A 27,323-nucleotide genomic window follows, 5' to 3' on the forward strand; every position below is an offset into this window, starting at 1 on the left:
AAGCTAAACAACCTGTAAATAAAGCATAGGGTGAAAAGCCCCTATCAGTTGTACAACTCTCCACACTTCTGATCATTTTAAATGCCTACCACTGGAAACCTTCAATAAAGGAATGAAACTTCCATGCCTCACAAAGAGCTGCCTTTCAGCTGGAAGAGGGTGTGTCCCCAAGCTTTTACCCGAGAGCAATGATAATCTTGTTAAGCGCTGCAATGAGACCAGCCCAAGTTTTTAGGGTGGGGATCTAGACAGGTTATACGCACATTCAGACCTGCTCCCAGAGAAGAAAGAAACACCTCAAAGCCTGCACATAAGAACATCTACTGAGAAATTATTTTAAGCAGACTCCAGCTGAGTGGGGGGAGGAAAAAGAACAGAGAAGAACAAACAAAACTCCCTTGGTCTTGGATGTAAGAGAACCCAGCAGCAATGAACTGGCCCTTCTTCAGAACAGCTGCAGTGCTGTTCATTTTCCTGGTAAGTGGATCCTGTTAAAAACTTTCCATCATCATTTCACTGTAAACAAGTGAGGACTTTAAATGTTTTTTTATGTTACTTCCAACCTAAACCCGTTAAAGGTTTATGTTAATGGTAAGGTGATTTTATGAACTAGATTTTTAAATAGTGTTTCTCTCCTTAATTGAAGACTCAAGATCATATTAACGCATCAGGGTTAACTCATCATATCACATCTCTGATATCGAAGTCATTGCTAAGTCATGCCAGGAAAACACTGAATTTGGGAAAGTCGTATCACTACTTAATAGCATTTTGTTGTTCAAATTCTCTTTTGCAGGTAGGCTTTGAAAACCAATCTCACAGGAGTATCTTGATTTTTAACCTAGACATTTTCCAATACTTTTGGTATCTTTGCTAGTAGATTCACTCTAAATTTTAAAACATAAAATTAGGATCCATACAAATTAAAATCATAGCTGTTTGTGACTGGCTTCATCATCCAAACAATCTCAACGGTTCCATATGTGGTTGGGGGTCCATATCACTAATATCAGAAGCCCCACAGTGATAAACTATAACTTCATTTAAAACAACATTTTTTAATTTCAAAAAGAATGGCGGTACAGGAGATTTATAAATGACATAGTAGGTGAAGGAATGGCTATAATAAAGGAGTAAGTATAATTATTTTGATACTGGTTCTTACTACTGGAAGGTCAGTAATGACTGTGACATAAAAGTTGTACATTTTATGATCAGAGAAATGTAACAGAATGCTTTATCATTGCCCCCCTACATGTTACTAGTCTTCTTTTTAGAGCTAATCCTAAGGGAAACACCAGTGTGTTGCCTCAATTTCACTTATGTTGAAAAATTGAAAATCGTAGTCTTTATCACAATAAGCTTAATATAATCCAAAGAGATGAGTGTCAGGTAAATTGTCCTACATTTTGGCAAGATGTAGTGCTGTGGTGCATATGTGTCTCTACTTGCTTAATTTTTGAACTGGATTGTTGGGTTTCTATAATAACAAGTTAGATCTTTGATTCAACATATGCTGGTTAACTTGAATTCACTTTTAATTGAGAGGCCATAGCCAGTGAATTTAGTTATAAATGAGCATCAGTAAGCTGTAGCTGTAGTTCCAAACTGCCCTTCAAACATTAGCCTTATTCCATGGACGTGATCCTGAGGATGAGACGATATCATAATTTGGGACACAGCAGGGATTAATGAGCACCACAGAGTACATCATTTGAACATAGGAGCGCTTGTTAATTATGCAATAATAAAATACTTTTATTTTTAATTTCATATAAACTTGATCCAATTAAGGCCTTTTATAGTGTCAGTTGATTAAAGTTTATTCAGATGCTTATGTACTTTCATTGAATCTATAAGATGCCTTCTTTTACTATTTTTATGATTATTTCTAACTAATTACATCCTATAAAATTCCTTTAAACAGCCAATTGTAACTAGTCGTTCTTCAGTACAATATATCATTTTATCAAAATCATGTATCCTCATTGAACTTTCTTTGTAGAGAGATTTCTGGGCATTTGGGCATTTCTTTCTGGGCATTTCTTTCTTTTTTTAAAAATTATTTATTTATTTTTGGCTGCATTGGGTCTTTGTTGCTGCACATGGGCTTTCTTTAGTTGCGGCGAGCAGGGGCTACTCTTCCTTGCCGCTTGTGGGCTTCTTATTGCGGTGGCTTCTCCTGCTGTGGAGCACGGACTCTAGGCATATGGGCTTCAGTAGCTGTGGCTCGCGGGCTCTTAGAGCGCAGGCTCAGTAGTTGTAGTGCACAGGGCTTAGTTGCTCCGCGTCATGTGGGATCTTCCCGGGCCAGGGCTCGAACCCGTGTGCCCTGCATTGGCAGGCAGATTCTTAACCACTGCACCACCAGGGAAGCACTGTACTTTATTTTCTGAGTCTGGATAGTTTTTGTTTGTTTATATGTAGGTTGTTTGTTTGTTGCCATATTTTGCTTTGGAATCAATCATAAGTTTCTCATACACCTTACGAAAATTGTTTCTCAAAGAACTTATAAAGAATTGAGATGTTTCATTTCATGTTATCGTAACATCTCTTGTAAAAAATTTCACTTTCTGAGGTTTAGAAAATCACAATTTTTACTACTGATTTTACCAGATGATTTGGATAAATGTCCTTTGGAGCTATCCAATATATTTTTGCTTTAAAATACTTTTTTTCTGAAAATTAACCATCACTATAGCAAACTCTTCCTCTTACTTTTCTGCTTGCCTTATTCTGAATGGTTTGCTTTTACCAATTAAAAAAAAAGAAAGAAATCTATGTAAAGTCTTTATATTCTTCTCTGCTCGAAGTTGTTAAGTGAAAATCTACATTAGGGAGCATATTTGGACAATTTTGAAGACCTTTAAGACATTTAAGCTGGTAGTATCTTTAATGCAAACCCACTGAGAGCTGGGCAACCATGTATTTACAAGTATGTTGTATAGTCTGCTCAATGTACATTTAAGTTTTAGACCTTGTTCAAATTAATGTGTTAGATCAGGCAGAATAAAGCTGAAGAACCTGCTCTTATAGAGACCAAGATTGTCACAGGACTATTCCATTATTTAGACAAGTTGGCTGGACAGACAATAGTTTGCAGCTGTTATAACACTGCAAGCCAAATAAATGATGTTGATGCTACATTTATTTTTCTTTCTTTTTCGTTTCCATGAGATTAGTGTGTGTGGCTGGCAGGGGGCTGATGGGTGGTTTGAATGAATTCTAGACCAGAAAACAATGTTACCTTTGCATCAAATATAAGAAATCTCTGTGAATGGTTGTAACAGTGGTATAAGATATGGCATGGTGACTGTGGGAAAGCAAAGTAGAACCAGTAGAATTTTTATAGTTCTATTGATTTCTAAAACTTACTTGTGACTCTACCTGGTCCCATCAGTCACCTCAAATCAATACAAATCTCAAGATGTCTTTTTCTATAAAAGCCAACTTCTGCAGCTTACACTCAAAGAACAAATAAACCTATCTTTATCTATTACCAGGATTGATCAGTTTTTCAGTTCATCATACCAGCCTAGCTTCTCTTCTTTCCATGGTTAATACTTCCTTCAAAAAAAAACCCTTCTGACCACCTGATAAGCTAACTCCACAATTTGAACTTAGCTGAAATTATTAAGGATAAAGCAGGTGTTTTTAGAGTATTTCTCAGGACCAGGGCTAAAATACACAGAATGTAATATATACTTTATTACATAATTCATCAACTTAATGTGAACCAGTCATCTTAAATTTCCATAATTGTGTTCGTTGATGCCTAAAGCAAGAGAAGGACTAACAAACTAGTACAGACCAAACAGAAGAGAAGCAAAAGAGAGGATTCTTTATGCTTTCTTGTGCACATATTACAGTGATACATATTATAGACATTGGAACTTCAGTAAAATATTTTTTTAAATTTTATTCATTTATTTATTTATTTTTGGCTGTGTTGGGTCTTTGTTTCTGTGCGAGGGCTTTCTCTAGTTGCGGCGAGCGGGGGCCACTCTTCATCGCGGTGCACAGGCCTCTCACTATCGCGGCCTCTCCCGTTGCGGAGCACAGGCTCCAGACGCGCAGGCTCAGTAGTTGTGGCTCACGAGCCCAGTTGCTCCGCGGCATGTGGGATCTTCCCAGACCAGGGCTCGAACCCGTGTCCCCTGCATTGGCAGGCAGATCCTCAACCACTGCGCCACCAGGGAAACCCCAAGTAAAATATTTTATAGAAAATGGAAGCAGCATTTCAGTTCACCTGTTAAGTTTATAAATTGTATTTAAGCAAAATGATGATGCTCTTAAAAGCTTTGGAATTTCACAGCAGATTTAGGATCACCATGTTCTTTCACTTTTATGAAAACAGAGAGTACAAATTTGTCATCATTTAATTGGTTTGAGTTGCCACAGAGTAAAACATTTTGCTGTGTCTGATTTAGGTAATAAAAAACCTAAAGAACTAGGAAATGCTAACTGGATAAATCTGAAGGCATGGCCCCTAAAGGACAAGATTTACCTACTTAACAAGGCTCATGAATCTAGAAAAATAACACTCTGTCTATACTCAGAGCACTTAATTTCTGATAACTCTTTTCTCCACTACACATTCTTCAAGGACACTGTTGCTGAGGTTCCCTATGTCCTAACAGGCATTGCCTAACACAGAAGCAGGATGCATGCTCAGTACTGCAGTTAGACTCACTATGCTTCCCTCAGTGAGGGAACACCCTTATAGAACACTGGGTCATGTCACCCTTGCTGGCTATGCTTGGCATGCAAGGTCCTTTAATGGACTTAGGCAAGTCAAAGTGGTTTAAATGCCACTGGCTGCTCATCCATACTCTCAGTTGGTCTATGAGCACAGGGCACAACCTTGTCTAATGAAAAACCACATCTTCAGAAATTAATGGCTGCCTGCTGCTCATAAAACGACTTGACTGTAAGTTATTGGAGGGCAGGCTCTGTTCTGATTCACATTTGTATACTTCACAGTGCCTTGCACCAGTGCAAGGTTGCTCAGTAGATGTCTAATTCACAAAGTAGAGGCATCAAAAGGGAATTTGGGGATAGTTTATCTTTTTCTCCCCCCACACACTCCAAAAAATCATCAGCGTATTAAACATGAAAATAATCACGCTGAATTTCCCTAACATGTATTTTTACGACGCACTATTACATTTACATTTAATCTAAGGCTTACCATAATAGTTTTAGGGCTTAAGCCCTTTGAAAGTCTTAATCCAGTCTTGGGTCCACACCCAAGTATGGATATACATTTGATACGTATTTGTCAAATAAATAAATAAACCAATAAACAAATATGAGGAATGAGCTATCAAGGTGTTGTCAACTCCAGACTGACAGCTATTGTCCAAGTAATACAAAGGAAAGACAAAACAGGAGGTTTTTTTAAAAGAAGCAAATTATTATATTTTAGCTTTATCTCAGGTTCATCCTTGTGATGTATATAACAGTTAAACACATCAGAATTTGATGCTTAAAAAACTATCAAGAGACTGTGGAAGACTACCTTACAATATTAAACGCAAGAGGTTTTCCTTATAAAAATCACTTACTACTTTCAAGACCATTTTTATTATATGCAAAGAAATGTAAACCTCAATATCAAAAGAACTAACTAAAAATGAGTATAATTAGAGAGTCCTTGAAATTAGCATGCAATTTTGTGTCTTGTGGCTTTTTAAAAAAGTACGTGGATTGGCTCCTAAAATAATGATTCAGGGAGGACTCATTGAGGATGCGCTTTAAGTGAATTATGCATTGCTTTCTTAGAATGTCTTAATTGGAAAGGGCTTTAGTCTCATATACAGTTGAGGAAACTGAGGCACCGAATGGCTAAGCGACTCACCGCAACACCCATAGGCAGAGGTCAAGAGAGTTGAGATGTACTCAGCTTGACAACGCTGTCTTCATCTCTAAGTGATTCTCTGTCACAGTCTCCACAGAACATATTCCCAACTCATTTCAGAATCCAAACTAGTCCCCTAATTGCCCCCAAATAACCTTATCTTTGTTCTAGGGACAAGGTCTAGATCATTCAGGATAGTGTCCTTCAATTTCTCTCTCCAATCAAGTGATTTTCATCTCCATCCTCCTCTCTTCCCTACTCTGTCTTCAAAGTCCTTTCTTTCTGCCTGTTCCCTCCCACTCTCCCCATCATGACATCTCCATCAAGGACTTTCACTCTGAACCTCTCTGCTTTCAAATCAAAATTTCTTACTCTCCTCTTTCTCCTCCTTCAAAAACCCGTCTCCCTCTCCCAAAATATTTCCTTGGACACTACGTCTAATTCTACCATCACATATATTTGTTGTTTTTTTTTTAATCACCAAACTTCTTAGAAAAGTGACTATCTTTATGCCCTCTTGGGAATTCCCTGACTGTCCAGTGGCTAGGACTCCATGCTTCCACTGCAGGGGGCACGGGTTCGATCCCTAGTCAGGGAACTAAGATCCCACATGCCTCGCAGCACGGACAAAAGAAAATAAAATGGTTTATGTCCTTTTCCCCTCCATCTTATTCCCCAGTTTCTTTCAGTCAGAAAGGGCCTGTTCCATCCAACTGAAAGCATCTGTTCAAGGTCACAGAAAATCTCAGATTTCCTCAGGATTCACTCTGCTAAACTATTTCATATCTGACACAGTTCACACCCATCTGTCTTTCACTTTTCCCTTCCTTTGACATCCTTGACATCCAATGATATTTTCTTCCTATTTTTTTTCAGCCACTTCTTCTTTTTTCTCTTTTTGTTTCTCATTTCTTGTCATTGTTCCCAGTTATATAAATGTAGGGAATCCCCTAGTTTCATTCTCACCCACAGGCTGTTTCTTTGCTGTATTCTTGAGGGATTTCAAATTCTCCCATGATTTCAACTAACCTACCTGCGAAGATATTCCTCCATATATCAGTCTTGGACCACCATTGTTCATGGTGCCAAGTCATATTTCAAACTGCTAAGCATCTTTGCCCAGGCCTTTCTCTAGCATCTCAAACTTGATGTGTTCTAACCAGCTAAATTCTGCTATGGCCTTGCTCCTGATCTGCCCATTTAAAACTGCCACCACCTGAGATTCTTCCCTCTCTTGACTCTCACATCCCATTGGTTCTCAAGCCCTGTCAATTTCAACCTTGATCTTGCCCTGTCTGTTCCCATGGCCACTGCTCCTGTTTAGCTTCTCATCTCTGGCCTGATTTCATGCAAAACACTCAGCTGCTGGTGGCCTGTAATCACTGACTCTTCCCACCAGTCCCACCAATTGTTGGCAGAGTAATCTTTTAAACCTACAATTTTATCATGCCTTTACTGTGATCAAAAAACTTCCATATTTTCCTACTGCACACAGGGATTTGATGTCAGAATTGAAAAGGTAACTATATAATTTAGTCTACCCCCACCATTTCACAAATGAGAAAACTAAAGCTCAGAGAATCGAGGAAGTACACTGAGAGTTTTCTGACTCTACCAAGTCCTCCTTTTATCTCATTGTTTTGCCTTTGAAAGTCCAAAAGTGACTTTGTTTCAGAGTTTTTTCTGGATTCGGAGCAAATCACAATAAAGTTATGTCAACAAAACACATTTTTAAGCAGACTCGGCAGTTTTTAAATTACTAATCCAGTTGAGAGCCTGACACTGTGGTGAAACCTGCTTGGTCTTCTGCCTAAGTTGCTACTCATGGGAAAAAGAATGACCCAGCTCCATAAAGTTGCAAGGTTTCTTAGTCATCTGGCATAGTTCTCCAAAACAAACAGCAGGCACTGACACTTCAGTGTGGTAAGGGAAGTACAGGACAGGTAACAGATGCATACACAACTCTGTAGCTATGAAGAAATGGCTTCCAAACAGACAAATTAGATACACCCACACCCCAGTCGTCCCACTCCTACAAACAAGAGCAAAAAGTGTTCAAGAGTTCAGAGGTAGCAAGAAATACACATTTGCATTAACATCACTTCAATTCTGTGCCCAAGAAGGACTCTACAATAACATTTCAGTTACTTGTCCAAAGTGACCTGGATGATTTGGGCCATTTATTTTTCTACCCCCTCCCCTACCCCCTAGTATTACTATTATTGTTGTTGTTAGTATTTTACATAAGCCTTCCTAATTCACAAGGATATTATGAGATTAGATTAAAATCAGAATTATTTTGAATTCTCAAAGTTGTAATAATGTCAATTCTTTGTAGTATATTTTACTTAGTAATTTACTTGGAATAGGCTCTTATACTTTATTGTAAAACCCACACCTCAAGAACAAATTTAGGCTGAACTGTTCTGGATTGTATTTAGCCCTAAATTAATATCCAAACCTCAATTTCTTCATCTGTAAAATGGAGACAATTATAGTATTGACCACATGTACTAATGAAGATTGAATGCACGGATTTCTCTAAACACATTGCCTAGTACTTAGTTATCATTCAGTGAACTGTAATGGTGATTAATGGTAATGATTAACATTAAATAGATACCAGGAGTGTATAATTCTATAATAAAAACATTATCTCTTTACACACTCATATTAACCATAAACACATATTTTCCTGAATTATCAGTTACGGCAATTTTTAAAAATATGTACTTGGAGACTAAAATTTTATTTTTCTTTAATGGTGAAATTGAAACTAACTGTAAAAAGTAATTTACTATATTTTGAAATTACTATTATTCGCATTTTTTAAAATGCAAACTATAATTTTCTTTTATCAACAGTCCAGATAAAATCTAACTGTGATAACAGTTTTCATAATTAGCAATTCTGAAAAAAAAACCAGATAAAGTTCAAAACTTCTTATTTAGGGAAAAATAAAAGCTAAGAATTTACACTATCTTTAATGATTCTAAATTAAATTTAATAAATGTAGACAAACCCTTCAAATCCACACCTAATTTTTAGATAGATATTTTACAATGTCCTAAGCATATTGATATATTAGACTTAATATATAAGTGTGTGTGCTTTTAGAAATGCCTTTGTTTCTAGAGAAAAATAATTTAAATTATATGTATGATTTTCACTAGAAATCATATGTAAAGATCAAGGCCAGAGTTGAAACTAGGCAGAGCTCTGTTTGACTAGCTCACTTGTTTGACCGGGAAATTATTTAATGCAGGAGAAAAGACTAATGAAAGTTGCTTACACAGCAATTTGTCCCTACAGTCTTGTAATTTATTTTCATTGCTACGGAAGGATGCATTTATATCATCTGTTTTGTTTAGTGCCAACAATAAAATATCAAATATGAACTCATTTTTACATAAAGAAAATTGTTTTTATTTTAGAACTTTTTATTCTCATATTTCAAAGCAAATTAAAGATTTATCACCTTAAGATTTTCAAGAATACTAGAAAATCTTCCATCTAGAATTGGACAGTGGAAAAGCAAATATTCCAAAGCTTTCCTGATATTTTCTGCTTTATATCCTTTCTTTACTCCAAATTTTGTTTTCTGTTTCCATCTGTGGCTAGTCGGATCCCAAAACTATCATCAAATATTTTAGTATCATAACATGCTGTTGAATCACTAAATAGCATCCGAGTATCTCCAGCTCTTCAGGCACAAGATTTACTAAGAGGTCCTGAGTTCCCAACTCTCATTCTTCCTGGGTTCTAGCTTCAAATGTCCTAGCTCATATGATTACAAGTATCTGCATAGGCTAAGAATGAAAAAGAGGTTAACAATAAAAGTAATGAAAAGAAGAGCAAAATTGAAAGGTAAAAACCAAACATAAAGGAATCCTTAGCATCGTCATCAGAACTTGAGAGATAAAACTAGATTCACCTGCTAATGACCCACAAGACTATTGCTTAACTGTTTTTTAAGCAGTGAGATAGCATGAATTACAAAGCATTCAATTAAAAATCAATTATGGTTATCTTATTTTTTATAGGTGGTGCTGGAAGTTAACAGTGAATTTCAAATCCAGGTAACATATAGCAAATTAATTTTTTCCAAATTAAAAATAAGAAAAATGGTTTGGGAGAAGCAACATATTTTCCAAAGACAATTCATCCTTATAAGTAAAGTTAATGTTATGCTAAAATTAATAGATTATCAAAATTACCAATTTTCCCAATGAAACATCCTCTCTTTCTGACATTATAATTAGCCCATCCTCCAAAAGCTCCAGTGGAATGTGAATTATGAATAAAAGTTAATAGATACTATTACTTTATCCTGCCCACCCAAGGTCAGAGATTATAACAGTAAAAATGGCACCATCAAGTGGCGGTCCATCAGGAGGCAAAAACGTGAGTGGATCAAGTTCGCTGCAGCCTGCCGTGAAGGTGAGGACAACTCAAAGAGGAACCCAATCGCCAAAGTAAGTATCAACCCCAAAGCATAAAATCGAAAATCAGAATGGATGGAGTTAAATTTTCAAAAGAACCTATCTTTTAAATATTTTATGAACACATCTCACTGAGAAATTACGATACAGAACAAAACTGCAGCCATTCAGATTATGAAAATTGAAGCCATTAAAAGTATAAATTAAGAAATTTAGGCACTCGGGTAAACAGTTAAACATTGACTCACCACACTGGTGAAATTAATATACATGATCATATGTCACCCCAAACTCTAGATGAAAAAAATATAGTGATTTATACAATGAATTTAATGCTCAGCACATTCACAGGAACTATTTCAATGTGTGCTACTTCTGCCTCCTAATTTCTTAGAATTGAATTCCTACTTTTGGCTTTGTTATGGACATTCACAATGTACCCTGTTTCATATGCTCTTTTCCTTTTATTTTCCCTTTTCTTCCTTTTGCACACACGTGCTCACACGCATGTGTGCACACACACACACGGAAACATATCCCCACACACAGATTCACACATACAAACATATATACACAAATTTACACAGAGATTTCCCCATAAGATTGCTTACAGTCATACAATTTTTTATTTCCAAGAGAGCCCTGGTTTCACAACCTCGTCATTTTCAAAATTAAAATCTTCTACACAGTCAGATAACTCTTGTCGCCTACATAAATCTACTTTAAACTTTCTTCTAAAACTTTACATTAAAAAATTTTTTTAATCAAAAAAATCAAAGTTATGTAATAATATTGGTAAACTCCTTAAGACTGCAAGGAGCTCTCTACTCTAGCCTCAACATTAGCACAGAGACTAAAAATAATACGATCCATTGTAAATGTTGAATGAATGAATGCATGAAAGATGACTGCATAGATTTAGATTTATTAGGGTGACATTTTACTTTTTTCTAATTTGGTAGAAACAGAAATTGAATTTCTTTTATTACGTTGTCATTTACCATTGAAAATATAAAGCTGTTATTATTCCTCTTATCTAGGAAAATAATTCTCTATTTCCAGCATTTCTCAAAAGATAACAGATACATTCAACAATTCTCAAGATAGTTGAGAATTGCACTCTTGACATAGCACTCTTGATTTGCTCCCTGTAATGTATGTTTTCACCTGTGCTCTTTCTGCAGATTCACTCAGATTGTGCTGCAAACCAGCAAGTTACATACCGCATCTCCGGAGTAGGAATTGATCAACCACCTTACGGAATCTTTGTTATTAACCAAAAAACTGGTGAAATTAATATAACATCCATAGTTGATCGAGAGGTCACCCCTTTTTTCATTGTAAGTGGGTGAATATGTATGTTCAGGCCTATATTATTTTTGGACTATCTTAAGCTCAGATCATACTTGATTTGATTTCAAGAGTCTCAATATTAGGCATTTTTGGTTGTCCCTTATTTCATGAGCATCTTATGACCCAAAAGAAACAAAAGATTAAGACAGAAAGGAGTGTTTGCTTAACTGCCTTAGCAAAAATGCTAACCTCTGGTCAGTCCCCGGTGTCAAGCTAAAGTGTTTGTTTGGAAGGGCAAGCACCTAACTTCTTTTACTTTAATTCAGTTGAGAATATCGGTTCCTCTTAACTCCAGTGCCAAATGATGATTCTGGAGCTCCTGATGGAGTCTTTCCTGAGTGAACATACTTTATGATAAAATCACATTGCTCAAGCTCACCTGAACTCAGGATGTGCCTTGGAGATACTTTAATTCACCCTTAACGCATCTCACTCTATTCTTTACAGTTGCTGTGACAAAACTTCAAACCCTCTGCCTCATTTCCACTTTATGAAGCTGACCTGTGACCAACTTCATTAAAAAGTCTAGGCCCTTCATCACAAACTCCCACAATTAATTCTCTCTCCTCCAGTTCAGAAATGTTCTGAATTAAATCCAAAAATGGGATCGATTTTCTTCTTTCTCTCAGCTGCTTATCCCAAAAGCTATCTATTTTCCCATAATTACCTGTCCAAGAACCTTAATCAATCAACTTTGTTTTTTCATCTTTCTTCTGCTTGCTCCATTGGCTGCTAATCCATTTCCATCTATCATTAGGGTCAACACTTGTTAATACTTGAAAAATAAAACTAAAGACATTTTAAAAACTTTCTTTGATCTTGTAACCTCTTCTATTCAAACCCCATAATTTTCCAAAATGCCTTCAAATAGTAATCTACGCTTGCAGGCTTTCACTCATACTGCTTTTCCGTATGCCTCAAACTACTTTAATTCCTTAGTCTTCTGTTCCAAGTCTGTATTCCTGCCTTGTCTCCCACAATGTTTCCCTGAAAACTCTAAATCAACATGCCAGCCTATTAGCTTTTCTTGATGCAAAATGCATTTTATATGAAATATATCACATAGGCAAAATAGTATACATTACACTTTCATACACCAAATAATAATATAAACACCCACATAGCCACACCTATCCCATGAATGCTATATTTCTCTGAAGCCCCCGTGTGACTCTCCTTTGTCACATTCTCAAGTCCCATAACCCCTATTCCTAATTCCAACAACGAGTTTTCACCACTCCGTTTCCTTCCTCACGTAAATCCCTTTGCTTGAAACACCCTGCCAATTCCCTGCTCCACCTGTTGAAATTTTCTTGGAAGATCTCTCAATCATTACATCCTCCTATGAAGTCACAGTAATTTTGTTCTTCCTTCGTGTAACTTATCATGTTACCTTTTCTCAAATGGGATTTTGAGTTAGTGTTTGCCTCCCCTTATTGATTATAAGTACTACTTGTATCTACCTTCAAGTAGGAAATAATATGTCTTACTGTTCTTTTAGTTTCCCACAATGCCTAGCATAATGCTCAAAGAAAGCAAGAACTTAATAAATATGTGTTGCACCATGTAATTATTCCTCTTTTCTCTCCTAGATCTATTGTCGGGCTGTGAATTCACTGGGTCAGGATTTAGAGAAAATTCTCGAGCTCAGAGTCAGGGTTTTGGATATAAATGACAACCCTCCGGTATTTTCTATGTCTACGTTTCTAGGACAAATAGAAGAAAATTCTAATGCCAGTAAGTAGTCTACTTTATTAAGTAAACAAGACTATTTTAGCTTCCAGATCATTCTTAACAGCCAGACAACTAGAGGCTAAATGCTGTCAAGGTACTACATCATGAATGTAAAAGATAAGGTTGGAAAAGCATGTAGAACAGGAAGGCATGAGGAAATCTCCATAATGGCTTTCCCTTCAACTGTGGAAGCAGCTCCAACTGTCATACACAAGGAGCAACTCTAAAGTAATAGGAAGCATTTTCTCACACACCAGCTCTGTAGTAGATTCCTAAGGAAAAAATCCAAAAGTACTTTGCACAATGGTGACAGAGGCACTGGGAGAATTTAGCCTCCCAACCTGACTACTTTGAAGGGGAATCTCATCCATTTCTATTTATACTGCCTTTTTTTTTTTTTTTTAATTTTAACGACTCTAAAGTCACTCATAGAAATCACTTCCAGACTAGCTATTTGGTAGCCATAATCTTAAAGAGCTTTTCTTTGACAACAAATAAATGCAAAACAAGCATTGTTGCCCCTTCTTATATATGATTTAATAAATATGGGTTTTGTTTGTTTTTACTCAAGTCACTGATAGTATGTATTGGAAATGTATTACAAACCTAATCCTCTTTGGTCCTCCATGTACAATATATTTAAAGCTGACCATCTCAAGGAATGCTAGTAGAGGGGCACCAGAAAATCTAGAAACTAGAACCAGTATTTACACAAGGGCTTTAAAATTCTAAACGTGCAATTGCTTCCTTATGGATTACTGTTAAAGGAAATATTTTAACTGCCAAATATTCAGTCATTTGGGTGGGATAGTATATTAACTGCTTAGTGTACCATTGAAGATTGTCCTAGATATATTTAAAAAAACAGCAGAGATAATGTCTCATTTGAATTCAAAACTTCAACATACCATAGTTACTTTTAACTGTTAAGTGGTATAACTTCTTGTAAGTTCAAATAATTCTTACATTTTAATTCTATTTGTTAAAATACTACACCTACAGTTTAAACTTAAAAAAATGCTGCTATAAGAATGATAAACCATTAGCTAGACTCATCAAGAAAAAAAGGGAGAAGACTCAAATCATCAGAATTAGAAATGAAAAGGGAGAAGTAACAACTGACACTGCAGAAATACAAAGTATCATGAGAGATTACTACAAGAAACTATAGGCCAATAAAACGGACAACCTGGAAGAAATGGACAAATCCTTAGAAAAGCACAACCTTCCGAGACTGAACCAGGAAGAAATAGAAAATATGAACAGTCCAATCACAAGCACTGAAATTGAAACTGTGATTAAAAATCTTCCAGGGCTTCACTCTAGAAAGTAGGCAGAGAGGGAACCTACCTCAACATAATTAAGGCCATATATGACAAACCCATAGTCAGCATCGTTCTCAATGGTGAAAAACTGAAACCATTTCCCCTAAGATCGGGAACAAGAAAAGGTTGCCCACTCTCACCACGGTTATTCAACATAGTTTTGGAATTTTTAGCCACAGCGATCAGAGAAGAAAAAGAAATAAAAGGAATCCGAACTGGAAAAGAAGTAAAACTGTTACTGTTTGCAGATGACATGATACTATACATAGAGAATCCTAAAGATGCTACCAGAAAACAACTAGAGCTAATCAATGAATTTGGTAGAGTAGCAGGATACAAAATTAATGCACAGAAATCTCTTGCATTCCTATACACTAACAATGAAAGATCAGAAAGAGAAATTAAGGAAACACTCCCATTTACCATTTAACAAAAAGAATAAAATACCTAGGACTAAACTTACCTAAGGAGGCAAAAGACCTGTATTCAGAAAACTATAAAACAGTGATGAAAGAAATCAAAGATAAAATAAACAGATGGAGCGATATACCATGCTTCTGGATTGGAAGAATCACTATTGTGAAAATGACTATACTACCCAAAGCAATCTACAGATTCAATGCAATCCCTATCAAACTACCAATGGCATTTTTCACAGAACTAGAACAAAAAATTGCACAGTTTGTATGGAAACACAAAAGACCCCGAATAACCAAAACAATCTTGAAAGAGAAAACTGGAGCTGGAGGAATCAGGCTCCCGGACTTCAGACTATACTACAAAGCTACAGTAATCAAGACAGTATGGTACTGGCACAAAAACAGAAATATAGATCAAAGGAACAGGATAGAAAGCCCAGAGATAATCCCACACACATATGATCACCTTATCTTTGATAAAGGAGGCAACGATATGCAGTGGAGAAAGGACAGCCTCTTCAATAAATGGTGCTGGGAAAACTGGACAACTACGTGGAAAAGAGTGAAATTAGAACACTCCATTACACCATACACAATAATAAACTCGAAATGGATTAAAGACCTAAATGTAAATCCAGACACTATAATACTCTTAGAGGAAAACATAGGCAGAATACTCTGTGACATAAATCACCGCAAGATCCTTTCTGACCCACCTCCTAGAGAAATGGAAATAAAAACAAAAATAAACAAATGGGACCTAATGAAACTTCAAAGCTTTTGCACAGCAAAGGAAACCATAAACAAGACAAAAAGACGACCTCAGAATGGGAGAAAATATTTGCAAATGAAGCAACTGACAAAGGATTAATCTCCAAAATATACAAGCAGCTCATGCAGCTCAATATCAAAAAAACAAACAACCTAATCCAAAAATGGGCAGAAGACCTAAGTAGACATTTCTCCAAAGAAGGTATACAGATTGCCAACAAACACATGAAAAGGTATTCAACCTCACTAATCATTAGAGAATTGCAAATCAAAACTACAATGAGATATCACCTCATACCAGTCAGAATGACCATAATAAAAAATCTACAATAATAAATGCTGAGAGTGTATGGAGAAAAGGGAACACTCCTGCACTGCTGGTGGGAATGTGAATTGGTACAGCCACTATGGAGAAGAGTATGGAGGTTCCTTAAAAAACTACAAATAGAACTACTATATGACCCAGCAATCCCACTACTGGGCATATACCCTGAGAAAACCATAATTCAGAAAGTGTCATGTACCACAATGTTCATTGCAGCACTATTTACAACAGCCAGGACATGGAAGCAACCTAAGTGTTCATCAACAGATGAATGGATAAAGAAGATGTGGCACATGTATACAATGGAATATTACTCAACCATAAAAAGAAACAAAACTGAGTTATTTGTAGTGAGGTGGATGGACCTAGAGTCTGTCATACAGAGTGAAGTAAGAAAGAGAAAATCAAATACTGTATGCTAACACATATATACAGAATCTTAAAAAAAAAAGGTTCTGATGAACCTAGGGGAAGAACAGGAATGAAGACACAGACATAGAGAATGAGGACACGGGCGGGGGAAGGGTAAGCTGGGACGAAGTGAGAGAGTAGCATTGATATATATACACTACCAAATGTAAAATAGATAGCTAGTGGGAAGCAGCTGCATGGCACAGGGAGATCATCTCAGTGCTTTGCAACCACCTACAGGGATGGGATAAGGAAAATGGGAGAGAGACACAAGAGGGAGGGGATATGGGGATATACATATGCATATAGCTGATTCACTTTGTTATACAGCAGAAACTAACACAACACTGTAAAGCAATTATACTCTGATAAAGATGTTTAAGAAAAAAAGAATGTTTGTTGTAAAAATTCACAAAATATGAGTAAAAACACAATAGAAATGCGTTCTTTGCTCTCCCTAGCACCGTTTTTCAGGGGCAAGTACCATCACTAGTTACTTAGGTACATACTTTCTATAATCATGTAAATATATATAAACGTGTTTCCAAAGAAGAAACAAATGTGACCATATTTTACATACTTATCCACAATGTGAGTTTGTATTGAAATATATTTTGAACACATTTCCATATTAGGAAATACATGTTTCTTCATTCCTTTTAACAATTTCATGAGATTTCGTTGTATGAACGCACCATGATTAATGAATTAAATGCCTCTGAAAACATTTAAAAAATGATGCTGAAATGAATGCACACACAGAGATTGAGGGAGAGAGAAATGGGAGCTGGTAGTTGGTGTCTACAGACAGGCCAATTGTGCTTGGAACAGAGTTGATTGTAGAGAAGTCTAGTTTATGAATGCTGGAAGCTTTTCACATTCTCCAGTGTTCTTCACCAAAACTGCTAATAAGATTATTGGAAAAAGTGAGGGATAGGACAAAGTATGTAATTAAACAAGCATTTTTTTAAACCTACTAGTTACTTAGCATTTTACTAGAGACCACGCAAAATACAACAATAATATGTATTTATTGAATGTGCACTATTCAATAGGAACTTCACATAATTTTCTTCAATAGATGTTTAATTCTTTCATGAACTCAATGAGGACGGTACTATTATCATCCCTGTTTATAGATGTGGAAACTGAGGCCAAGATCACATAGCTAGAAAGTGCTACAGTTGGGAATGAGTTGGTCTGGCCTTATATCATTTTGTTTCACCATAGCAGCCTTTTTAAAAAAGAATTATACTAGAATAAGAAATGAAAAGGCAGAAGAAAATATTTCTTTGTTTTCTAGCTATCAGTAATGTCTATGGTCCCTGGTAAAATATGATCTTTTTATTAAGACAAAGGTATAGAAAGGAGCTAAGATATTGGTATGTCGAAGCGGTAGAAAGGGAAAATGATAGAGTGCCCATTATATGGACCAACTAACCCTAACACCTTGTGGGAAAAACAATATATATTACACTGTCCATTTGCAATCAATTTCTCCTAATTTCTAGATACACTGGTGATGATGCTCAATGCTACTGATGCAGATGAACCAAATAATTTGAACTCAAAAATAGCCTTCAAGATCGTAAGACAAGAACCTTCTGATTCACCAATGTTTATTATCAACAGATACACTGCAGAAATTCGAACAATGAATAATTTTCTGGACAGAGAGGTAATTCTTTTTTCTTTGAGTGAGCTGTAGTCTCAAAGGAACTGATTCTAAAAGCAAGAGTTCTAAGAAAAAAAAAAGAAAACAGTACTTTAAAATTTTAATTACATAACCTTTTCACATAATGGTAATGACATAAATATCTGTGAGGTGAAAAAAATAGGAATCCCTCAAATAGATTTTATACTCATTTTTCATTTAATCTTACTTAGCGTTTGTCTCAATGTAAGAAAACTACATTCTGAGAGTACATAAAAATACACACAAGGTAGAGGCAAAAGCTCCTTTTTTTTTTTTTAAAGTATGTCCAATAATGAAATAAATTTAAGAAACAATTGCTATTATGTCTCCCATCTTGGTGAGTCACAATGTGTGTGAACACGGTAGAAGCTCCAAGAATTTTTACAGGCTAAGAAACTTGTTTATCTTTCCTTTTTGTTTTGTTTATTTGTTTATCTTTCTTTGAGCCAGCATATCCTAGGCGCATTTAAGGGAACCCCCTTTTTTTTTTCTCTTCCTATATCTCACCTATATCCCACTGAGTACTTTGGGAAATGAATCACAGAATCAGAATGATGGATAGGAATTAAGTAACATCCAGACCAGTCTTTTCATTTACAATTAAAAAAATAATTACTGATTGTTACCAAATTAGAACAAGCATTGCATGGTTTCTATAATGCCATGTGGTCCCTTGTTTTAATTTTAAAATATCAACTTTTTCCATTACGTTTTTTAATGTGGATAGAATATAACTGATGTGCATATATTTTAGAGTTATAAATGAGGAAGTTTTATTTTCTATTTGATATTTAATTAAATTTCATTTTAAGTATTATAGTTACTTTAAAATGACATCTCCCTGCTAATGATTCCTAGATTTAGGATAAATCAGATTATTTTAACACTCTTTATTGATCCAAATGCCATCAGTTTCTAGGTTACCATTATGTCCTTTTTTACTTGTTTGAAAATTACCATAAGAAGAAGTTGACTATTTAGGTATTTCTCTCTCAAACTTTCTTAAAGGGCCCAGTGGGTTTCCTTTAACATGAAAAGAGTTGTAATGGTGAAGAGCTCTAAAAAGTAAAGGAACTCTGCAATCACTGGCAAGCCGCCAGAGCAGATATTTTATTCTTTCTAATTTTTTTTTTTTTTTTGGATTATAGTTGATTAACAATGTTATGTTAGGTTCAGGTGTGCAGCAAAGTGATTCAGTTATACGTATAAATGTATCTATTCTTTTTCAAATTCTTTTCCCATTTAGGTTATTACAGAATATTGAGCAGTGTTTCCTGTGCTATACAGTATGTTCTTGTTGGTTAACTATTTTATTATTTAATTATTTTTTAAACTTTTTATTGGAGTATAATTATTAATAGTGTTGTGATAGCTTCAGGTATATAGCAAGGTGATTCAGTTATACATATACATGTATCTATTCTTTTTCAAATTATTTTCCCATTTAGGTTGTTACCTAACATTGAGCAGAGTTCCCTGTGCTATACAGTAGGTCCTTGTTGGTTATCTATTTTCAACATAGCAGTGTGTACATGTCAGTCCCAAGCTCACAATCTATCCGTCTCCCCACCCTTCCCCCACTGGTAACCATAAGTTCATTCTCTAAGTCTGTGAGTCTGTTTCCACTTTGTAAGTAAGTCCATTTGTATCTTTCTTTTTTAGATTCTGCATATAAGTTATATCATATGATATTGTCTTTCTCTGTCTGACTTACTTCACTTAGTATGATAATCTTCAGGTACATCCATGTTCTTGCAACTGGCAGTATTTCATTCTTTTTAATGGCTAATATCCATTGTATGTATGTACCACATCTTCTTTATCCATTCATCTGTCGATGGACATTTAGGTTGCTTTCATCTATTGTAAACAGTACTGCAATGAACATTGGGGTGCATGTATGCTTTCGAACCATGTTTTTCTCCAGATATATGCCCAGAAGTGGGATTGCTGATCATATGGTAGCTCTATTTTTAGTTTCTAAAGGAACCTCCATACTTTTCTCCAGAGTGGCTGTACCAATTTACATTCCCACCAACAGTGTAAGAGGGTTCCCAAGATATTTGCAATGGTAAATGGGAGTGTTTTCTTAATTTCACTTTCAGATTTTTCATCATTAGTGTATAGGAATGCAAGAGATTTCTGTGCATTTTGTATCCTGCTACTTTACCAAATTCATTGATTAGCTCTAGTAGTTTTCTGGTAGCATCTTTAGGATTCTCTATGTATAGTATCATGTCATCTGCAAACAGTGACAGCTTTACTTCTTCTTTTCTAATTTGGATTCCTTTTATTTCCTTTTCTTCTCTGATTGCTGTGGCTAAAACTTCCAAAACTATGTTGAATAATAGTGGTGAGAGTGGGCAACCTTGTCTTGTTCCTCATCTTAGTGGAAATGGTTTCAGTTTTTCACCATTGAGAACGATGTTGGCTGTGGGTTTGCTATATATGGCCTTTATTATGTTGAGGTAGGTTCCGTCTGTGCTCACTTTCTGGGGAGTTTTTATCATAAATGGATGTTGAATTTTGTCAAAAGCTTTTTCTGCATCTATTAAGATGATCATATGGTTTTTATTCTTCAGTTTGTTGATGTGGTGTATCACACTGATTGATTTGCGGATATTGAAAAATTCTTGCATCACTGGGACAAATCCCACTTGATCACGGTGTATGATCCTTTTAATGTATTGTTGGATTCTGTTTGCTAGTATTTTGTTGAGGATTTTTGCATCTATTTTCATCAGTGATATCGGCCTGCAGTTTTCTATTTTTGTGGAACCTGTGTCTGATTTTGGTATCAGGGTGATGGTGGCCTCATAGAATGAGTTTGGGAGTATTACTTCCTCTGCAATTTTTTGGAATAGTTTCAGAAGAAGAAATCCATGTTAACTCTTCTCTAAATGTTTGATAGAACTTGCCTGCAAAGGCATCTGGTCCTAGACTTTTGTTTGTTGGGAGTTTTTTAATCACAGTTTCAATTTTAGTACTTGTGATTGGTCTGTTCATATTTTCTATTTCTTCCTGGTTTAGTCTTGGGAGATTGTACCTTTCTAAGAATTTGTCCATTTCTTCCAGGTTGTCCATTTTATTGGCATACTGTTGCTTGTAGTTTTCTCTAATGATCCTTTGTATTTCTGTGGTGTCCTTTATAGCTTCTCCTTTTTCATTTCCAATCTTATTGATTTGAGCCCTCTCCCTTTTTCTCAGAGCAGATAGTCTTAACCTGGCATTTGTGGAGAACCCTCAAGACGTCTCTAACTATGAATCCTCTAAAATTATATCCACAACTTTGAGTGAGGATGCATATATGCATGTGTCTGGGAAAGGCTTCATGGCTTTTACCAGCTTCTAAAAATTTAAGTACCTTTGTGTAGAATCAAGAAAACAGATCATCAATAACTGTACTGTCACCCCCCAAAAAATGCAAACCATTTGCTATCTCTTTATTCTTCAGGGGTTGATAATTTGGGGTACAGAATTTTAATTCCATAAATTCTTAGTAAATCTTAATCTCTCCCCTCCTGATCATTTTGTTCTGCTTCACCCTTTATAAACTTTTTCAACATATAATAAGGAATGATGTCTTTTAAAATTTTTGCTTCTTTTAAATGATGCTGAATAAGAATTTTTGGGAATAGAAGTGGCAACTTCATATTGATTCATGTGAGATTTTCGAATTTTCAATATTCTGTGTTACCTCTATCTTCATCATAGATTTATGTAAATGTTGATCCAACATTTTAAAAGATCCTTGTATGAGACAAAATAAAAACTGTCTACATCAACTGTGGTATTGTTTGTTGTGTGTATTTTTAGCAATATGGCCAGTACTCTCTAGTTGTAAGAGGCTCAGACCGCGATGGTGGGGCAGATGGTATGGCAGCAGAGTGTGAATGCAGCATTAAAATCCTCGATGTCAATGATAACATCCCATACATGGAACAGTCATCAGTAAGTATTAGTCTTTGAATTTAACAACAACTTTAGGTTCATTACCTTCTAAAATTTGTTCAAACAATTCTATTTATATATGTACATGTTATCTTTAGTCACACACAACCCAAATGTACACAAATATTTCATCTCATGTTTGTCTACATAATACATATGAAAAAAACCCTATTTGAACAATGAAAAGTGAGACCACAAACATAGATCTCTTTCCTATATCATGAATAACTATAAACATTCTATATAAAACTAATATAGTTCTATTTCTCACATAGTTTGTGCTAAAATTTTTTACTTCTTGTTTCAGTATTCCATAAGTATTGAAGAAAATGCTCTAAATTCAAATTTGCTCCAGATTAGAATAATTGATTTGGATGAGGAGTTCTCAGCTAACTGGATGGCAGTCATTTTCTTTATCTCTGGAAATGAGGGAAATTGGTTTGAAATAGAAATGAATGAAAGAACAAATGTGGGAACTTTGAAGGTTATTAAGGTATGGAATAATTATCCTAAATATTTTGTTTTCTTGGTTTTTTTCAAAGTGTTAATCTTAAAATGATGTTAACATTTCACAAACTTGAGTGGGTGAAAGAATAAAAATTACTGTGTTTTAGAATTATACATGATATAGAGCTTTTTTATAGAGAGTTTTTCTGCTTATATAATTTCATAAAGACAGGCATTGAACTTTTACTTGAAACTCTTTTCTAGCAATACAATATTCCCTCACAGATCATACATTTTTAAACACAAATCTTATTTTATGCTTACAACAAAGTACGATTAATCCTTAAGGTTTTGTTTTACACATTTGAAGAATATTTTTTGAAGCAGATTAAACATTGCCTAAAAAAAAGTGTCCCTGTCAACACTGTACATCAATTATTATTCATCACATAATTTAAAAGTTGTTAGTTCATCCAGTGTGTTTTCACAGAATTAAAATTAAATTACTGTAATTGTAGGATTATCACATTCTCATCTCACTTCTGCAGCTGACCCAGGCTTATTACAGACATAAGTATACTAGAGACTTGGTCCAAGTCATAGAGATTTGGTCCAAGTCAACACAGTTCTCCTGTGTCCCCTCTACATTACTGATCCACCACATTTACCTGCAGTAGAATTTTCTCTGAGATTCGAGGGGGAAAAATGTCTGACTCCTAGGGAGCTGATAGTGAAGATTTCACCCTGTGCTACAAGACTTGTCAGTCTATTTTTTAAAATCTGCAATAGCTGTGCATGGATTGTACGTGATGCATGCAATATGTATTCCTCATGGTAAAATGTAATCTCTTTTTAACTGTTTTCTTCCTTCAGAATTGCTCTGGGAAATAAACTCCTAAGGAATTCTGTCCCCATAGGAATGTGTGATCATTTGTCTCATATGTCTTCATAAAGTGTCACCATGCCTACAGCTTCCATTCACTGAGGCAGTGTGCGGATGATTTAGTTTATTCTCTACAGCATCCCTGTAAAATAGGTTATATGCCCACATTATAAATAAATACACTGAGGTTCAGAGAGAGTTTGTAACCTGCTCAGTTCTCATCACTAGTAAGTGGGACAGCTGACATTCAAACCTAGGCTTCTCTAGCTATTAAGTTCACATTCTTTCCACTACACTATCTAGGTTTCCCTGCTGGGGAAACTGAGTCCTAATCTATTTCACCCCAAACTATGATATTACTTTAGAAAATTAATTGATCTATCTGGCCTCAATATCTCTGTCTGTAAAGTGGGAATAATGTTCATTTTTCTCCCAGACATGACATCATATATTAATTCTTTTGTTAGGATTATATATATATGTAATACGTGTGTGTGATGTATATGTATATATAATTTTATAGCCATTCTTGGAGTTGCAAATAAAGCTAATATTAGAGCAAAGACTGAAAATTTTAGCTAAGTAGAGAGCTCAGTGTGTGAATCGATGGTCATCTAAACTACTGTTATATGAAAATTTAAAAAAATATAGTTGGTATTTATAGGCATAATGCATAGTTGTGGATTTTATGAGTAGTGGATTTTGACACCGTCTTTCATAATGAAAATGACTACTTGTTAATTTTATAATATAAAGTGAATTTTTCCAGGATATGTTGAATAAAATATGGATTTCTTTTTATTATTTATATACTACATTCTATTATTTGATTTATTGAAAGAAGTCACATATACATTGTAAAATTTCTTGTACATAGTTCTTTATGGATAAAATCAGTCAAATGATTGAACCTATGATATACTTGGCCCATTCTTCCTAATAAATAGAGCTATTTTCTGAGAAACCTGAAATGATAGCATCTAACATAAACTCTCTTTGCATTACAAAATGCATGGATTTGACCACCTGTATTATTTTAAGTTTTTTAGTTTGGTGGACAATTAGAACTCATACTTTTTCAGCAAAAGATCTAAGACAATTGGACTTTTTCTTACTGTATTTTCATGTATTTGTATTGAATTGAATATAAAGTAAGAACAGAGTGTGTATTTATATGTATTTATATTTAATTAAAGAAAAAGATGTAAGAATTTTTTTGCCTATTATCAAAGAATATCTCTTTCCTCTAGAATGTTTTTTCCCCTTATAGTAAAACTATTTCACTATGTATTTTCTAGGCCCTAGATTATGAAGCTACGAAGAATCTTCAACTTAGTCTTGGTGTTAGAAATAAAGTTGAATTTCATCAATCAATTAAGTCTCAATATAAACTCACAGCAACTGCAGTCTCTGTGACTGTGTTAAACGTAGTTGAAGGCTCAGTGTTCCGTCCAGGTTCAAAGACATTCGTAGTAACTAGTGCGATGGGACAAAACTATAAATTGGGAGACTTTATAGCTACTGATCTGGACACAGGTCTACCTTCAACCACTGTTAGGTAAGACTGACATTTTCCAACTAATTTTCACCACATATTGAACTTAAGTAAATATGTTCTTTTTAGAAAGTATCTGAATTAAAATATTTGTCACTATTTTTGAAATTCAATTATCAAACGTACTAATTGGGGAATTGTTACCTAACTTAGACTGTTTAACTTAAGAAAATATAAAAATTTGCACAAAATGTAAGATGGAAAAATGTGAAGGTTTAAAATGTGAAAATATTTTATCTGGAAAGTTTGATGCTCCTGTGTTTATATATTTTATTGACCAGTTAGCTGATTACTACATATCATGGTTATTCCCCTTGGAAGATTTGATGGATTGATTTTACCATTGCAAATTTGCCCAGATTGAAATCAATTAGATTTAGTTAACGCATTTCAGATACTTTCTCTCTTTAATCGGCACATAATATTGGTCAACGATAATCTTGATATGAAAAATTGGTTACATTGAGGAAAAATTAAGCTGTGTAGTTTTTTTTTTAACTCTACATATCCGAGTGTTTCTACTTGATCAATAAAAATCTGTGTGTATATGTGCACACGTAGTTTGCAAATGTGCTTGTGATCAGGAATAATGGTGGAGTGGAAAGACCTCACAAATGAGTTTTAAAAGTTCTTTCTGTGTGTTCCTCTCACTCCATGTGAGTATTTCAGTTATAGCTCTTATCACACTGCACCGCCATTACTGATAAGCTCCCTTGTACTCCACAGATGTGAGTTCACTGAGGGAAGACCACACCCCTATCTGACTGCTTTCCAAGTTCTATTTCCTGAGTTTAGCACAATGCCTGACACAGAGAGCTATCTAACCAATGTTTGTCTAACGAACATATAAATGAGAAGGAAAACTTCAAAGTCAAAGATGAGAAGAGAAAGAGAATAGAGAATAGGATAGAGGCACGAGACGAGGACAGAGTTTGGAATCCACAAGAAGTCCTGTATATTCACTGTGTATGTGGGGAGGGGAGTGGAAATAGGGAAGGGATGAAAGCCAAGCTGCTGAAGAAGTAACTTCTTTGGTAAGAGAATAGTTTAGAATTAGCAGCAGCCCAGGAAGTCGCAGCATCTGGGCTGTCCAGGACAGTTCTGATGCTACCAAAATCAAATGAAAATGAGGCTGCAGGCGTCAGAGGATTATTCGTACATCTAAGTGGGCTAGATGTAATAGACATTCCATCACAAGTGGCTGCTCAGTAATTCTTTTTTCTTAAATTTAAATCTTCATCCATTTCTGAATGTCCTCAAACAGCTGAAACTGCCCACCCCCCCAAAAAATAAAGTCTCCAATAATTGAAAATTATATCCAGGAGTTACAATTACTGGCTGGAAACATGGTTTAAAATCAAAATCTCTCTTTCTCTACCCCCTGCCTTTAGATAGCTAACATTAATTTGTACCATTGTCTTTCAAATACAGATATGTAATGGGAAGTAATCCAACGGGCCTAATCACTATTGACTCAAAAACGGGCATCATTATTTTGAGAAATAAAGTTACTGTTCAACAATATGAAATACTTAGGGGAAAATACCAAGGAACAATTCTATCTATAGATGGTAAGAAATCAATTTAATTTTTTCTCGTCTACTGGAAGTTATATATACATTCAGAAACTAAAATTTTAATTACTGTCTTTTGAAGTAACCCTTTTTCCAACAAAAGTTATCATATTGGGTATTATACAATCAAATCCTGAATGATACAAGAGGCATTATAATTTAGGGTTAAGACCGTGGGCTCTGGAATTAGACTGGATTGGTATCTCGTACCATCACTTACTAGCTCTAAGATTTTAGAGAAGTTATTTAACCCATCTATCGCTCAGTTTTCTCTTCCATAAAATGGGCCAATAACATTATGGATTTAGAAGTACTTAAGGAGTTACTACATATAAAGCACTAGACGAGTGCTGACATTCAATAAACGTTAGTTGGGCTTCCCTGGTGGCGCAGTAGTTGAGAGTCCTCCTGCCGATGTAGGGGACATGAATTCGTGCCCCGGTCCGGGAAGATCCCACATGCCGCGGAGCGGCTAGACCCGTGAGCCATGGCCGCTGAGCCTGCGCATCCGGAGCCTGTGCTCCGCAACGGGGGAGGCCACAACAGTGAGAGGCCCACGTACCGAAAAAAAAAAAAA

The 27,323-nt window shown here is 35.4% G+C and overlaps 1 protein-coding gene across 1 annotated transcript in view; it reads left to right on the top strand.

The window, feature by feature from the left end:
- The first annotated feature begins 429 nt into the window (after positions 1 to 429).
- The window catches only part of DSG1 (desmoglein 1), a 36,752-nt gene continuing 9,858 nt past the window's right edge, over positions 430 to 27,323 (top strand). Inside the window, exons 1-10 of the mRNA XM_024757955.1 lie at positions 430 to 477; positions 9,904 to 9,939; positions 10,204 to 10,335; positions 11,487 to 11,642; positions 13,248 to 13,392; positions 18,152 to 18,318; positions 22,153 to 22,287; positions 22,595 to 22,780; positions 24,916 to 25,175; positions 26,604 to 26,743. Coding sequence (XP_024613723.1) covers positions 430 to 477; positions 9,904 to 9,939; positions 10,204 to 10,335; positions 11,487 to 11,642; positions 13,248 to 13,392; positions 18,152 to 18,318; positions 22,153 to 22,287; positions 22,595 to 22,780; positions 24,916 to 25,175; positions 26,604 to 26,743 — 1,405 coding nt within the window. The remainder of the gene's footprint in view (positions 478 to 9,903; positions 9,940 to 10,203; positions 10,336 to 11,486; positions 11,643 to 13,247; positions 13,393 to 18,151; positions 18,319 to 22,152; positions 22,288 to 22,594; positions 22,781 to 24,915; positions 25,176 to 26,603; positions 26,744 to 27,323) is intronic.

The sequence above is a fragment of the Neophocaena asiaeorientalis genome, unplaced genomic scaffold (genome assembly GCF_003031525.2).
Source record: "Neophocaena asiaeorientalis asiaeorientalis breed wild unplaced genomic scaffold, Neophocaena_asiaeorientalis_V1.1 scaffold126, whole genome shotgun sequence".
NCBI lineage: Eukaryota > Metazoa > Chordata > Mammalia > Artiodactyla > Phocoenidae > Neophocaena > Neophocaena asiaeorientalis.